Source organism: Barbus barbus (assembly GCF_936440315.1).
Source record: "Barbus barbus genome assembly, chromosome: 35".
Taxonomy (NCBI): domain Eukaryota; kingdom Metazoa; phylum Chordata; class Actinopteri; order Cypriniformes; family Cyprinidae; genus Barbus; species Barbus barbus.
The window spans coordinates 20,205,257-20,223,046 of NC_136763.1; the positions used below are offsets into that span (position 1 = coordinate 20,205,257).

The 17,790-nt window shown below is 36.2% G+C and overlaps 1 protein-coding gene across 1 annotated transcript in view; it reads right to left on the minus strand.

Moving 5' to 3' along the window:
* Positions 1–17,363, minus strand: part of LOC306855322 (3',5'-cyclic-AMP phosphodiesterase 4C-like) — a 62,154-nt gene extending 44,791 nt beyond the window's left edge. Inside the window, exon 1 of the mRNA XM_079393926.1 lies at positions 16,836–17,363. Coding sequence (XP_079250052.1) covers positions 16,836–17,041 — 206 coding nt within the window. The 5' untranslated portion in view covers positions 17,042–17,363. The remainder of the gene's footprint in view (positions 1–16,835) is intronic.
* Positions 17,364–17,790: the final 427 nt, after the last annotated feature.

The window sequence follows — 17,790 nt, forward strand, 5'->3', positions numbered from 1 at the left end:
ATTGCTCTTGAAGGAAGGTAAGAATTATTGATATTGGGCAGTTGAATGGTCTTGTGAACACGACGTGTATGACCGATAGCGGAAGTTACACAAAACTGTTTATATCGTTTTAAATATGTATTTTTTATTTTTTTACAAAAACGCATTGAATCACTACAGGAGGCCTTTATTCGTGCCCCAGAGCCGTGTGATGCGTGTTTTAATATGGATGCGTGCGCTTTGTTTGACTACATTTGAACACTACCACCCGCCCATGCCATTATACAGCTTGAAAGAGCCAAGACAATTTTCAATATTACTCCGATTGGATTCATCTGAAAGAAGAAAGTAATATACATCTAGGATGCCTTGACGGTGAGTAAAACATGGACAAATGTTCATTTTGGGGTGAACTAAGCCTTTAATAAAGTTTTTTTGCACAAAATCAAAACAAATAAATATTTGGAAAAATTATTATTTTCAATCCTCATTCTGAAACTCTCTAAAATGGGCTGTTTTTTTAGGGGGGTCTTTAAGGCTTAAAAGCAACTGAATGCCAGTGGGCGGGGCCTATGGTGAGACGATGACTGCTCTGGAGGTAGTGTTTATAAAAATGACTGCGCCTAAGTGATGTCACCTTGCTTCAGATTGGAAGTCATTTCCAAAATGAACTTGTAACCTTATGTGTCTTTAAGTTTTTTTTTTTTTTTCCCTAAGGTCTTTTTTTTTTTAAGTTTACAATTTGAAGGCAGCATTGAAACATAAATAAAAGTTTTTTTTTTTTTTTTATTAAATTGTTATTATTACAATTTAAACTACCCTATATTTGTGTGTGCTATGTACATAATATAGATCATAATATGGATCCATTAGGTTGAGTTTTTCACCAAAATCAAACTGAATTGAAATTTCCTCCACATACTATAATATAGTGTGCAATTAAATGTTTTAAAATCAAACGTTAAAAGTTCAAATGTATCATGTTCTGTTCTGTAATCATTGTTAATATCATAAAAGTCAAAAACTTATAAAAAGTCATAAGCTTGTCACTAGCAGTCATTTATGAAAATAAATCACGGTTTTACTACAGTGACAGTAGTTCTACTATAGTATTTGTAGTAAAACCACAGCGACCACTAAATTACTATGGTTATCACTACAGTAACAATATTTTAACCATGTGTAAAAAAACAAAACAATCTAATAATTTGCAATAAAGCAATATTAAATGGACAATTTTAAAATTTTACACAATAACTTTTTCACTAGATGGCAAAATATCTAATATTCTCATTGTTAAATATGTTTAATAAATATATCACCGAATATAATTACTTTTATAATGATCATATTATGATGGATTAGTAATTAACGGTACAGTGCATTAGGGGAGAGCCGGTCACAGGAAAAATATTTTAAACTACACAAACAAATTAGGTGTAGAAACAATTTTCACTAGGAAATTGCTAGTAAATTTCACAAACAATTACAAAGAATATACACATTGAATTAAACATGATTTTTTTTATTTAGAAACACTGAAATAGCATTTTCTTGTTTTCCAATAATCTTTGTTTTATTTAAATTGCAAGGTTACCATATTTTAACCATGTGTAAATAAAAGCAATATTGCAGTACTTCATAAAAAAGTAACTAATTGTGTTACTTTTTGTGGAAAGTAATGCATTATGATACTTTTATATTACTTTTTGACACCTGGGCTGGACTTGCTTATTTGTTTTTTTAATAACAAATAAACCCAAAAGTTATAGTTTTGGCAACTGTAAAGGCCCTTTCACTCTAAAGGTGAAATTAATAAGCCTCAGGCTGAAGAAAGTGCTTCTGCACCTCACTCCCAAATTCTTTCAACACAGGAACAGGAGAGGTGTCAGTGAATAAATGGGAAAACAAAGTAACTTGCGTTGCTTATTTGAAAAAGTAACTCAGGTATGTTCTTGTTAATTTAAAAGTAATGCGTTACTTTATTAGTTACTTGAACAAGTAATCCAATTACGCTACTCACGCTGTAATGCCTTACCCCCAAGAATTGTAATCCTTTGCATACGTACATTTGTACCTTAAGGCTGAAGAAGACAGCGGTGCCATTTCTATAAACTTTGGGGGCGGGCTCTTTTAAGCAACAACCTAACAACCACATAGCCATGCCCTAGCAACCACCCACAACATTCAGTATTGTGGCAGTAACGTATGGTTCAGAAAATCTAAAATTCTAGTTTGCAATCCTGCTTTAGGTCAAAGACAAGCCTCCCGAGTCCTTAAATGATGTAACAAAGGACTTTTCCCATCATACCCCTCCTAAAAAATTTCCGTTCAAGGCCATCACTGAAGAAACACACTCTTTTGCCCAGCATTCGATTCAGACAGTCTAACAATAAACACATGCAGTAAGAGCTAGTCACAGACACTCCTGCCTTGCTTAAGCTAAAGAGACCTGTGGACATATACAGTGGTGTGAAAAAGTGTTGGCCCCCTTCCTGATTTTTGAATTTTTTGCATGTTTGTCACACTTTAATGTTTCAGATCATCAAACTAATTTAAATATTAATCAAAGATAACACAAAACACAACATGCAGTTTTTAAATGAAGGGTTTTTGTTATGAAGGGAAAACAAAATCCAAACCCACATGGCCCTGTGTGAAAAAGTGTTTGGATGGAGACACCCCCCCCCCCCCCCCCCCCTGTTAAAACATAACTGTGGTTTATCACACCTGAGTTCAGTTTCTCTAGCCACACCCAGGCCTGATTACTGCCACACCTGTTCGCAAACAAGAAATCACTTAAATAGGACCTTCCTGACAAAGTGAAGTAGACCAAAAGATCCTCAAAAGCTACACATCATCCAAAGAGATACGAAGAAATTCAGGAACAAATGAGAAAGAAAGTAATTGAGATCTATCAGTCTGGAAAAGGTTATATAGCCATTTCTAAAGCTTTGGGACTCCTGCGAACCACAGTATGGAGAAAACATGGAACAGTGGTGAACCTTCCCAGGAGTGGCCGGCCGACCAAAATTACCCCAAGAGCTTAGCGACGACTCATCCAAGAGGTCACAAAAGACCCCACAACAACATCTAAAGAACTGCAGGCCTCACTTGCCTCAGTTAAGGTCAGTGTTCATGATCCACCATAAGAAAGAGACTGGGCAAAAACGTCCTGCATGGCAAAGTTTCAAGACGAAAACCGCTGCTGAGCAAAAAGAACATAAAGGCTCGTCTCAGTTTTGCTAGAAAACATCTTGATGATCCCCAAGACTTTTGGGAAAATACTCTGTGGACTGACGAGACAAAAGTTGAACTTTTTGGAAGGTGTGTGTCCCATTACATCTGGCGTAAAAGTAACACAGCATTTCAGAAAAAGAACATCATACCAACAGTAAAATATGGTGGTGGTGGTGTGATGGTCTGGGGCTGTTTTGCTGCTTCAGGACCTGGAAGACTTGCTGTGATAATTGGAACCATGATTTCAGCTGTCTACCAAAAAATCCTGAAGGACAATGTCCGGCCATCTGTTAGTGACCTCAAGCTGAAGCTAACTTGGGTTCTGCAGCAGGACAATGATCCAGAACACACCAGCAAATCCACCTCTGAATGGCTGAAGAAAAACAAAATGAAGACTTTGGAGTGGCCTAGTCAAAGTCCTGACCTGAATCCTATTGAGATGCTGTGGCATGACCTTAAAAAGGCGGTTCATGCTCGAAAACCCTCCAATGTGGCTGAATTACAACAATTCTGCCAAGATGAGTGGGCCAAAATTCCTCCACAGCGCTGTAACAGACTCATTGCAAGTTATCGCAAACGCTTGATTGCAGTTGTTGCTGCTAAGGGTGGCCCAACCAGTTATTAGGTTTAGGGGGCAAGCACTTTTTCACACAGGGCCATGTGGGTTTGGATTTTGTTTTCCCTTCATAATAAAAACTGCATGCTGTGTTTACTTGTGTTATCTTTGATTAATATTTAAATTTGTTTGATGATCTGAAACATTAAAGTGTGACAAACATGCAAAAAAATAAAAAATCAGAAAGGGGGCCAACACTTTTTCACACCATTGTATATGTAGATATTTATACTTTTCAGGTCGGGAAAGAGAAGCTGATTATTTGTACTGATGATTTTTTGGGAACAGGTGGACATTGCCTCTGTCGTGGAGAAGTCCGGCTGGACCATTTGTTTTGTACCATCTAGCCATCTGCTATCATCGTGAGACACTGCGTTTGTCCCATCCCCCTTCGGATAAATCTGGATTTTGTCCCAGTGTGTTACTGATGACATGGTGACCCTGACCAAGCAAATGCTGTAAAAGCTTCCAACAGCATTTCAATTAGCAGCCAGATATGAGAAGAAAAGCCACATCTCCAGCACCGGCGTAGGCCTTGTTGATGTGTTATGTGACAACTTGCATTACTGTTCCTACATCGCATCCTTACTATTAATAATTTTTGGCCAAAATTAATCTGCCAAACTCTAATGAATAAACTAACACAGACCCAGATCAAAAGAGGGACAACTGTAATAAATAAATCGAAATTGTGCTCCATCATTTTACCCCTTAGTGCCAGTGTATTATGTGAAATGATATTTAAAAACACTGCCCTCTTGTGATATGGGAAAATAATGAACTATCCCTTTAACCTTATAGGAGGACTCAACACTGATTACTGTCAGACATTCAACACCCTTCTTCACTTGAATTTTAAAGCACAGCCACCATAAAATCAAACTTCATCACCTTTTTTACTTTGAGATAACTGAAGAAACTGTACAAGAAACCGTTTAATAGCTATGAGACTGTTGCTGTTTCAAATCAAATCTTTGCTATTACAGGAAACATCTAGCAATGTTTTGTAAAAAACTGTTAAAGGGTTACTCCACCCCAAAATGAAAATTTTGTCATTAATCACTTATGTCGTTCCAAACCAGTAAAAGCTTTGTTCGTCTTCGGAACACAATTTAAGATATTTTGGATATATTTATATATAGATATAGATATTTGGAAATTATATTTCGTCTCTGCAGAAATATAATTCCGGTGATTCTAGTATAGTAAAACACACTCTTCAGACCATATGGCAATTGTGTTTCACCGCTGCACCATTCACCATACGTCTCATTACTGATTACTCTGTGTTGGAGGTTGATTAATTGAGTATATGGCCTGAAGAAGCAGGAGCGTCAATCATAAATGTTCCCTGGTGGGCATTTACTGTATAGTACACTTGATCTTTTATTGTTTGGATGGTAATTTAATCAGTAAAAATGCATAAACATAGGCAAAACCAACTAGAATATTCTTATCTCCAAATGGATGAGTCATGAAAACGTCCATATAAAAAAAAGAAAGAAATATGTTGCAAAAAAAAGTCTATTATCACTTTTGCATGATGGCACTAACTTTTAAAAATCATTTTTAGTAATAGAAAAAACACAGAAATAATAATAAAAAAGTAAATGAAAAGAAAGTGTAAAAATTTGATTGTTGCATTGGCAACTGAATAATGTTAAGTTGAGGTGCTAAAATTGCTAAAATTGAAAAAAGAGAAAGCCACATCGCGATATTTAAAAAAGCAAAAACTAATAAAACTGCACATTATAAAATTACTAAAACAAACTAAAAATAAAATGAAAACTGAAAATATTAAAAAAGCGAATTCGAAATATTGCCAACTAAACATATGATCTACATTTAACTTTTTAAAAATTAATTACACACACACACACACATAAGGGGAAGGTAAGGAAAATGGGGATGCTTAATTGTCATATCTTGAATTTGATATTTTTCAAATTCAATATTTTATGTATTTGCTTGATTGTTTTTTCGTAAAATATGGTTTGAACATGGATAGGTTTTGTGAGACTGACCCATGGTTTGAGCCCCTAGTTTGTTTGTTTATGTATGTATGTATGTATTTATTTCTTGTCTGTCACACAATCTGAAAGAAAAATAGCACCTTTCAACAAACCAGTTGATTTTTGCTATTATGTACATTTGTAGGACAATCAGTCACAAGATCTGCACCAAAGTTGTTTATGAAGTTTGTTTAAATCACTAACCCTAAATATGAGCAACGGTAATTGCGCTAATCAAACAACACAAATAACTGATAAAGTGTCTGTTTGGCATCTGGCATGATGGGTTACTTAACAAACACTGTCCTTTCTCTGTTTGCTCAGAGAATTAGTTCTGATCTGGCAACAGCACCTTTTACTCAAGCCTGAGCATTAATCATTATTAAGGCAAACAAAGCCTGCGCTTATACTCAAACACCGTCGGAACCTTCAAGAGCAACCACTGTATTAGCAAACATCATCACTGCCTTCAGAATGAGCATTATGGGATTGTGTGGTCTGTGGCGCAAGGCGCTTATTCATGGAGAGAGTTTGAGACGAAATAAAAAATAACAGTTCACTCACCAAAATATTACAACCTTGAAAACAGAAACATGAAAAGTTAGAATTTTTAATGTGTTTGAAATAAGTCTCTTCTTACGCTCACCAGGGCTGCATTTATTTGATCAAAAACACAGCAATAATAGGGATATTGTGAGATATAGCAATTTAAATGAACTGTTTTGTTTTTGAATGTGGAAATTGTGATGCATTTTATTTTTTAGGATTGTTTGATGATCAGAAAGGTTAAAAGTACAGCATTTATTAGAAAATTAAATGTGTTTGTTACATTATAAATGCCTAGTTCTTTCATGAAACACTAGATTATCAGTGCAGGCTGATGGGTCTTAACGTAACTGATGATAATCACAGCGTTAAATGACTTGGCACAAGCTGATTGGTTCATATTGCATACACAGCCTATGAGCTTGCTGCTTTACACTTAAATGGCTGGTTAGCATCCACTTGATCATTTTGCAGCGTGTTTTCAGAATTCCTCTGAAACCCTCCACCTTCCCCAGCTCCACCTGTATAGATCTCCTACGGGTTATTTTATATGCTATTTGTGCAGAAGCAGAATGTCTTAAATACTCACAGCGCCGTATCGCCGTATGCATTGGCAGTAGCAAGTTCCTGTACTTGCTTGCAGCAGCAGCAATAATCTACAACTACAGCATTTTAGAATGATTTCTGAAGGATCACGTGACACTGAAGACTGAAGTAATGATGCTGAATATTGAGCTTTGCATCACAGAAATGATATTAAATTATAATACTATTATAGGTTTTACTGTATTTTTGAACAAATAAATGCAACCTTGGTGAGCATGAGAGAATATTGAGAGAGAATTTTAATTATTCCAATCTTTTTCACTGGTAATGTACGTTTAAAATGCAGTATGACACCAGATACTCTACGAAAAGACAGAGCAGAGACGAACATCAAAGCTTTGAAGAAATCCATAGGGAGAAAAACGACATGGACAGCTGGACACCGATGGGAGAGAGATTGCTAGTGAGAGTCTGCAATGAGAGGAAGGAAATAATACGGACAGAATTAATGATCTAATAACGATGAGCGAGCAGACGTTGCTCGGAGATTCAGTCGTAACATCGAGTTGGCCATTATTTTCCTTATGGCCTGTGGAGAGAGGTATCTGACAACAGCTCCCCATCCTAACCCCTGTAACTCCCACCAAAAGAGAAATGAGTTTAATTTCACAGATGAAGCACCATGTGGTGGGCAGAGGGGGAGATCAGAGACCAAAGCTGTGTTTGGGTTCCAGAGCTGGCAGGCGAACGCTCTGCGGAAGCATCCATTATCAATTAGAACACCCTTTGAAACAATTGAAACGACTGTAATTTGTATTTAAGTATTATGGATTTCACCCAATGGCATCATCTGCCCTCTTGACAAAATCGAGCAATCATATTCCACTCATGTAAAACACTCATTCAATTTAAGACCTGGCTGTTCTTTTAAATCAGGCCTGATGCATGACATGCGGTGTGTGATTTTACATGGCTTATGACTCCAATGAATCTAAATGCTCCTTCCCCTTCATGATTCCGAGAAATAAAAGGGCAAGCTGAGCTCATGGAGAAGTGGAAAGCGCTGTCTGACGACCAAGAATAGATATAGAATATTTATGAGACACAAGAAAATGATCCCGATACAGTTCTGCTGCTTAGAGTAAAGTTTCATGGTTGCACAGGATGTAGTGAGACTGCAAGGTACATTTGCCACCTATGAAGTAGTCATCCACCAAAACGTATACTGTTTATATTTAAATATATAAATGTATATACATGTAACTATTTTCAAAATATATGCTTGTATGTGTGTGTATTTATATATACATAATAAATGTACACAGTACACATACGTGTATTATGTAAACAAAAACTTTTATTTTGGATGCGATTAATCGTTTGACATCACTAAAATTATTATATGTATATATATATATATATATATACACATTTTTTTGAAAGAAAGATATTTCACCAAGGCTGCATTTTTTGATAAAAAACAAATGCAGTACAAACAGTAATATTGAGAATTTTTTTTACAAATTAAAGTAACTGTTTTTATTTTAATATATTTCATATAAAAACATAAAAAATGTAAAATGTAAAGTTTATAAATTATTTCTGTGATGCAAAGCTGAATTTATGGCATCATTACCCCAGGCTTCAGTGTCACATGATCCTTCAGAAATCATTCTATATGCTGATTTGCTGCTCAATTATTATCAATTATTATTAATGATCGGTTATTAATAATGGTTGTTATTATTATCAATGTTAAAAACAGTTTTGTGATTAATATCTTTGTAAAAACCATGACACAATTCTTTTAGGGTTTCTTTGCTGAATAGAAAGTTCAAAAGAACAGCAATTTCTGTTTTATTTGAAACAGAAATCTTTTGTAACATTATAATGTCTTTAGACACTTTTGATCAAGTTAATGCATCCTTGGTGAATAAAAGTACTATCATTTTTTCTTATCTCTAACTTTTAAATAATTTTCACCAAAATATTAATATATATTTAGTACATTTTCATCACAGACATAAATTACATTTTAAATCACAGGAATAAATTACATTCTAAAATATATTCTAATATACAACATTTCTTTTAAATTGTGATAATATTTCAAAATTTTACCGTTCTTACCGCATTTAAAATCAAATAAATACAGCCTTGGTGAGCATAAGAGATTTTCACAAAAATTAAAAGACCCCCAAACTTTGGAATGGTAGTTATGTACACAAGGGAGTGTTATGTATACATGCATAGTATATTATATTTCAATAATCAGCATTAAAGTAATTCCATTAAATAGTAAGTGAGAGTCATGGGATTGTGCAGAATTTGATTTGTAAAAAAAAACTTGTAAAAGCTTGTCCTAGCAAGTTCCACCAAGAGTGAAATCCTCAGAGGGATGTCTGAGTAATATCACACAGCAAACTGAAATATACAGTTGGGCAAAAAAGTATTTAGTCAGCCACCAATTGTGCAAGTTCTCCCACTTAAAAAGATGAGAGAGGCCTGTAATTTTCATCATAGGTACACTTCAACTATGAGAGACAGAATGGGGGAAAGAATCCAGGAAATAACATTGTAGATTTTTAATGAATTAATTGGTAAATTCCTCTGTAAAATAAGTATTTGGTCACCTACAAACAAGCAAGATTTCTGGCTCTCACAGACCTGTAACTTCTTCTTTAAGAGGCTCCTCTGTCCTCCACTCGTTACCTGTATTAATGGCACCTGTTTGAACTCGTTATCAGTATAAAAGACACCTGTCCACAACCTCAAACAGTCACAGTCCAAACTCCACTATGGCCAAGACCAAAGAGCTGTCGAAGGACACCAGAAACAAAATTGTAGACCTGCACCAGGCTGGGAAGACTGAATCTGCAATAAGCAAGCAGCTTGGTGTGAAGAAATCAACTGTGGGAGCAATTATTAGAAAATGGAAGACATACAAGACCACTGATAATCTCCCTCGATCTGGGGCTCCACGCAAGATCTCACCCCGTGGGGTCAAAATGATCACAAGAACGGTGAGCAAAAATCCCAGAACTACGCGGGGGGACCTAGTGAATGACCTCAGAGAGCTGGGACCAAAGTAACAAAGGCTACCATCAGTAACACACTACGCCGCCAGGGACTCAAATCCTGCAGTGCCAGACGTGTCCCCCTGCTTAAGTCAGTACATGTCTGGGCCCGTCTGAAGTTTGCTAGAGAGCATTTGGATGATCCAGAAGAGGAGAATGTCATGTGGTCAGATGAAACCAAAATAGAACTTTTTGGTAAAAACTCAACTCTTCGTGTTTGGAGGAGAAAGAATGCTGAGTTGCATCCAAAGAACACCATACCTGCTGTGAAGCATGGGGGTGGAAACATCATGCTTTGGGGCTGTTTTTCTGCAAAGGGACCAGGACGACTGATCCGTGTAAAGGAAAGAATGAATGGGGCCATGTATCGTGAGATTTTGAGTGAAAACCTCCTTCCATCAGCAAGGGCATTGAAGATGAAACGTGGCTGGGTCTTTCAGCATGACAATGATCCCAAACACACCGCCCGGGCAACGAAGGAGTGGCTTCGTAAGAAGCATTTCAAGGTCCTGGAGTGGCCTAGCCAGTCTCCAGATCTCAACCCCATAGAAAATCTTTGGAGGGAGTTGAAAGTCTGTGTTGCCCAGCGACAGCCCCAAAACATGCTCTAGAGGAGATCTGCATGGAGGAATGGGCCAAAATACCAGCAACAGTGTGTGAAAACCTTGTGAAGACTTACAGAAAACGTTTGACCTCTGTCATTGCCAAACAAAGAGTATATAACAAAGTATTGAGATGAACTTTTGTTATTGACCAAATACTTATTTTCCACCATAATTTGCAAATAAATTCTTTAAAAATCAGACAATGTGATTTCCTGGATTCTTTCCCCCCATTCTGTCTCTCATAGTTGAAGTGTACCTATGATGAAAATTACAGGCCTCTCTCATCTTTTTAAGTGGGAGAACTTGCACAATTGGTGGCTGACTAAATACTTTTTTGTCCAACTGTAAGCTTCTCACTTTCTGCAGCAAGACAGAGATAAAGCACATTGAACAAGGTCAGGTCAGTTCTTATGGGTCCTCGCAGCCAGACAGATAATGACCCTCTTTCTGACTGTCAGACACTGACAGATAAGTGCATTTCTGCAGTTACACTGCAAGCTGAACAGAGCGGAGAACATTAAGTATTCAGAAAAAGCACAGCTAGTACAAAAAATTTACGGTTGCAAATGACAGTGCTCTCCAGTGATTCCAACACTATGTGTAAAGATTACACTCCGAAATGAAAGTTCTTTTATAAATGATAAAAAATAACAAAATTGGATCCCACTGAAAATCTTTAGTTAAGGGAACAAAATGGCCTTCTTTCAACGAGGCAGAAAACATTCAGTTCCTCTCTGCTTAGAAACAGCTTTCAGTTAGGCTTGTCTTATCTACTAGTCTGCATTTACATTCTTACTAAAGTCAAAAGGTGAATAACAGGCTTTTACAGAGTTATTCAGTGCACCAGGGGTGTCCTGATGAAACATGTCCTGGTCTGATCTTGAACCAGGAGGTAATATTTTTTTCTGGTTGTTACCAGGTTGTTACCTGGGCTGTGGAGAAAAAGAACTGGACTGTTGCTCAGTGGTCCAAAGTCCTCTTTTCAGATAAAAGTACATTTTGCATTTCATTTGGAAATCAAGGTCCCAGAGTCTGGAGGAAGAGTGGAGAGGCACAGAATCCAAGCTGCTTGAAGTCCAGTGTGAAGTTTCCACAGTCTGTGATGATTTGGGGTACCGTGACGTCTGCTGGTGTTGGTCTATTGTGTTTTATCAAGTCCAAAGTCAATGCAGCCGTCTACCAGGAGATTTTAGAGCACTTTATGCTTCCATCTGCTGCCAAGCTTTATGGAGATGCTGATTTCCTTTTCCAGCAGGACTTTAGCACCTGCCCACACTGCCAAAACCACTTCCAAGTACTTTGCTGACCATGATATTATCAGAGGTGGGTAGAGTACCCAAAAACTGTACTCAAGTAACAGTAAAAGTACTTGAAGAAATATTTACTCAAGTAAAAGTAAAAGTAATAGTCTGAATAGTTACTTGAGTAAGAGTAAAAAAGTATCGGATAAAAAAACTACTCAAGTAGTTAGTTACTAGTTACTTTGGATCATATACTGAATATAGTCAATTTGTATTTAGATATATAGATATTTAGATAAAAAATATATATAAATACATACAGTACATACATATATGTGTATATATATATATATATATATATATATATATATATATACACACATATATATATATATATATATATATATCACAAAAGTTGTGATATATATATATATATATACACTGCCTTTTAAAATACTTAACAAAAACAAATACAGCCCTAAATGCAGAACAAAAATATAAAGGGGTGAGAACTAATGCACACACACACACACACACACACACACACACACACGTTTGTATTGCTATTCGATGTTCACTCTTCACTCCTGTTCATTTATGCATATTGCTGTTGGTTTTATTTACATATGATTTATTAATTTTTTTCTACATTCTAAAATTATTATTTTTTACACGTGGTTCATTAAAATCACTATAATCTGTCTTGTCCTAGGTGTTTTATGTGGCATTTTTATGTCAAATTTCTGTGGCATTTAGTTTCATAATGCATCAAAAACTTCAAAAATTCGACTGTATGAAAGAATATTTATTTTTTATGTATTTGCTAATGTTTATATATACATAAATTCACAAAATGCATTGCAACAGTTGTGATACGCGCAGTTGGCCACATCCAGTAAAATGAATGGCTCTCTATGGTCCTCTGCTGGTCAAACGATTTCTTTCTTCCTGTAAACCTTTTTCAGTTTATCTCTAACCAGCAGATGGCAGAATTCTACAACTAAGACCTAGATCAATATCCAGAAACAATTTAAATTAAATATTGGATTATCAAGTGTTTTTTTAATAAAATTTTAATATTTCACATTCAAGTTAATGGTATAGTTGAGGATTTTTGTGGTAAATACGTACAAAAGTACTTCATATCTCCCAAAACACAGCATTAATGTATAGATGAGAAGTAAACAAAAAAATGATATATTATTTGTATGATTAAAATTTATATTTTTTTTACAATTACCTCATCAATTGTCGGGGTCATATTGACCCCAAATACAACGACAGTAAACAGGAAAAAATAACCATTTGAGGGTCCGACCAGCGTAAGACCAGCACATTACTAGCTAAAGACCAGCTTAAACCAGCATCCCAGCTTCAAAGCATACATAACCAGCATATGCTGTTTTGTCAACAACACTGGTTTGTGAAACAATGATTTCTGAAAGATCATATGACTCTGAAAACTGGAGTAACAGCTGATAAAAATTCTGATTTACATCACTGAATTAAATTATATTTTAAAGTATATTAATTATGTATTATAAATGTATATATATACATAACCTCTGACACGGAGAAGAGTGAAAACTCCTCACATGACCGCTACAGAACATCTGAACATAACGAAACAAATGCACATTGACGGATATTCTTCCGTCTGTTCTGCAAAGTGTAAAAAAATGTAGCCTTGATTTCTGCAAGCGTAAATATTGTGAAAATATCAGTATTTATGTCAAGCCAAAGGCATTCCTCCTGGAACTAACGCGGGTTTGGCGGGTGTTCATTTCATACTCTGTGACAGTTTATTTAATGAATAAATTATACATTGTATTTAATGTGTAAGGTACATGTACAACAAACTGGTAATGTCATGGTATCGTGTGCTGTAATCAAATCTATACCCGTGGAACCGACAGCACACAAGGTGTTCATCTAATAAAGATCTTCATAGCTAGCAAACCATGCATAGCCTTTGCAGATTTGCTTTCAACTGACTGTAGATCCAAATTCCACGTCTTATATTACTGTGCTTGATTGACCAGCCAACATGCCTGACCAGAACCCCATATAGAATCTATGGGACATTTTCAAGAGAAAGATGAGAAACAGTCGATCCAACAATCCAGACGAGCTGAAGGCTCAATAGTGCCTCAGCAGAGCCACAGGCTGATCGCTTCCATGCTACACCTCACTGATGCTGGAGTTTGTGCTTAAGCAGCCCTGACAAAGTATTGAGTGCATTAATGAACATACTTTAAAGAACTTGAACTTTTCTGTTTGGCAAATCCTTTTTTTGATTGATTTTAGGAAATATTCTAATATTTTGAGATTTTTTTATTTATATATTGGATTTTTGACTTTCATGAGCTGTAAGCTCTAATCATCAAAATCAAAACAAAAAAACTGTAATGAATCTAGAATATATGAAAGTTTCACTTTTTGAAATAAGTTACAATAAAAAAAATGAACTTTTTCACGATTTTTCAGATGCACCTGCATACTACTGTTATACTATGTATTTTATCACTCAAACCCTTTTCCTTGTACATTTTAGGCTATGAATTTTCAACCATATGCACCTCCTACTCTCCAAAGTGCAAACAGATCAGCATTTTGAAATAACTTGTCGTAAGTCATGCTTCTTCATGCATTTATTTTGCAGAATAGCATGGTTAATTTTTAAATGTCTAATTAAACTCACCCAAAGCCTTTGAAATATTTTCACATATTTATCTACTGATCCTTACACTAAAATATAGCATTGGTGTGCTTGTTCCCGTAATTGCTGTTTGCTTGCTTCATTTTATTCATCCTTGTTTGAATTATGGTTATAAATCCTGCCAAAAAAAGTGTGGACAGGTGTTTACAGAACCTTTAACCTAATGAATGTTGATGGAAGAACAGATGGAAGAACAGATAAAGTCACATAAATTTGCCCACTCACACAAACCAAAGATTCCACAGAAAGCTAAATTAAAGGACTATTAAGGCCTGTTTACTCCAAAGACAATAACTAGGGCTGTACGATGAATCGTATTTTAATCGTGATCACGATTTCTGCTTCTCTTGATTTATTAAGCATAATCGTCTAGTAGTTATTTAGCCTGAAAATATTTTAATTTGGCATTTGCATTATCTTGCATTGATAACAAGCCTCTACAAGCTTTCATGGCCGGATTTAAATCCACCAATAAAAGCTTTTTTCTCAAAATCAACACATTTTTACTTCCTCTTCCCAACCCGGCAACACAGAGAGCACACACTCTCTTTGTATTACGGAATAAGCACTGATTAGCTGAAAACACACACAGGTAAGATGGAGTTTAACAATCGCTACTAAGATATTCTGCTCAGTGTTGTTTAATCTAAGCATGTTTTCTTTCACATGATTTTAAGCAAACACAAAATCAGACCAAATTTGTATTTTGGGTCAATCTGTTTCGTTCACTTCAAATTCCCAGAAGCTACAGCCCTTTCACATTTCAAAGGCTGTGTGTGCAATAACCCAGAGCACCATCGGGTATATACAAAGTCTAAAGATAATTAAATGGACCTCCCCTGGGTTTTGCTTTTTTAGTGTCCAGGGAATAGCCTAAAAGACCATGATGCATTATCAGTCTTCAGTCTAAACACTTCCATTTATAAGAGAATTATCACAAGCATAAAAAGGCTGATACTGGAGTCTGGATATGCAGAATCATAGTCTCTGGGTAAGACAAAGGGATGTACAAAAAAAGCAGATCCACATGGTCAGGAAAGTGTTATGTGAAGGAAATGAATGCAGCAGAACTCTCAAAGCTTGATAGTATTCATATCCAGGAAAAGTAAAAGCTTCAATAAACAAGTAAAAACACAACTATGAGTCACTTTAGTACACCTGCTTCTGACTCTCTGTGATTCAGTGCTATTCAAAACTTGATTCCAAATAATCAGCGTTCACAGACCATACGCTGCCTTACCATCAGCTATTTTTAATACAACATCTCATGGCCACATTTGTGCATAATCTGTGCTTTCATTTTAAGAAAGCACTGCGTGGGTGACTAGTGAAAATGTTGCTTAATCAAAAGGGGTTTAAATTAAATGTACTGCTATTTTTTGTAGCTATTTTTTTTTTTTTTGAAGAGTCTGAGATTCGACTGAAGGAAACATTATGATAACAGGTGAAAGGAACACATGTAACATGCTGATTTCACTTAGCTGTGTAGGAAGGTCCTATTATCTTACTTCATAGTCCAGTAAATATTTCTCAGGGTGGGTTTATTTTGTAAAATCAATGTTTATATAGAAACAAACACTCTTCTTCCGTTCTGCCGGGGCATATTGTCACACTGTATGGGGTGGGTTGAAAATGAGAACCTGCTGTTTATTAACACAGATTTGAGAATAACACTTTAACAAAACAAAAACAAAACAAAAAAACAGCTGTGTCTGTAGGTGTAATGCACATGCTTAATGTATTTTTAGCCTAATTTAAAACAACCATAAAACATATTTGTACAAAAAAAAAAAAAAAAAGTAAATAAATACAAAAATCATAGTTTTGGTTAATTAAAAATGCAGTTAATAATTTTTAAATAAAATTATACCATACAACACGTTTGTGACAACTTCCATATCAATGTGTCAACTTGCCCCCACCTGACATTTTAAACTGGTAACTGGTAGACTGACCTGATTTATTAACTAAATTTAAATATACCTCCATTATATAGTTAAAACAGCTTTTACAAAATACTATGATATTAGAATTTCAATTTAGAGGACATTAAATATTCCATTTAAGCAGGCTGTGAACTAGATGCATGAAACCAAAACACCAAAGCACTCTAACAAAACAAGCATTTGCGTAATTGGACGTTTCACTGAAAGCCTCCCAGTTACTGAGACACAAACAACGATCACATGTTGTCTTTTCACATGAGGAAGTTCTACTCTATTGAATTTCAAAAGAACCGATTCCTACGATTTACCGTTTATTAAAAGAAGACGGCCAGGACATTCCTGTTTTTTTCAGACCCGGGCGGTGCTTCTCCGTGCCTTGGTTACAGCACAGGTACCTCTCGGTGTCGGAGTGGTACCGCTGCTTGATTCGGATGTGGGTCCGGGGCTGCCTCCAAAGATGCTTGGGTGGTTTGGCCAAACCAGCGCCTTCCCTGCTCAGCGCCGAGCACTCCATCACTGCACAAGTTCAGTCTGCCTTCCAAAGTCTGGGGTATTTAATAGTCGAAGTTCACGGACGCGTATAATTCCTCAATGTCAGAAGAGCTATTCAGCTGTTCAGCCTTCAGTGGTGCTGAGCCCAAAACAGCGCAAGTTTACACGACAGAAATGCTCTGTGTATTAAACCAGCGTGTTTGAAGAAGCAAAGTTACACTCGCTCAGTCACTGGTTCAGGTGGAGAAACGGAGTGAATTCAAACACTGGCTGAGACATATGGCCGTCTCACAGCAAACAAAAAGACGAAACGTCTACATATGCAGCTTCAATCAGGCTGAAGTGAGAGAGAGAGAGCGCGAGGCGGATATAAGATCCAGCAGAGCGCTGCTATATAGTGACGCCCAGACTGCATTACACACCCCCAAACTGAGCACTAAACATTGATACACACAGGCTTAAAACATCTGTGAGTTGCTGCTGTTTTGTGCCTTGAAATATAAGTTTCAAAACCATTATGATGGTAGGGCAGAGTGGGGGAAAACGCCATTTTTGGTTTATGATTTATGTCATTGTCACTAAAACCATGATAACTTTTCTGAAAATATTTAACTTTTGTTTCACAGAAAAAAATAGCACAGTCCTTAAAAGTGGGGTATGTAATTTAAAAAAAAAACGCTGGCCGAGTACCAAAACAAACTTGTAGCCAATCAGCAGTAAGGGGCGTGTCTACTCATGATGTGGAGGAGAGAGCGTTCAGTGAACAGCCGA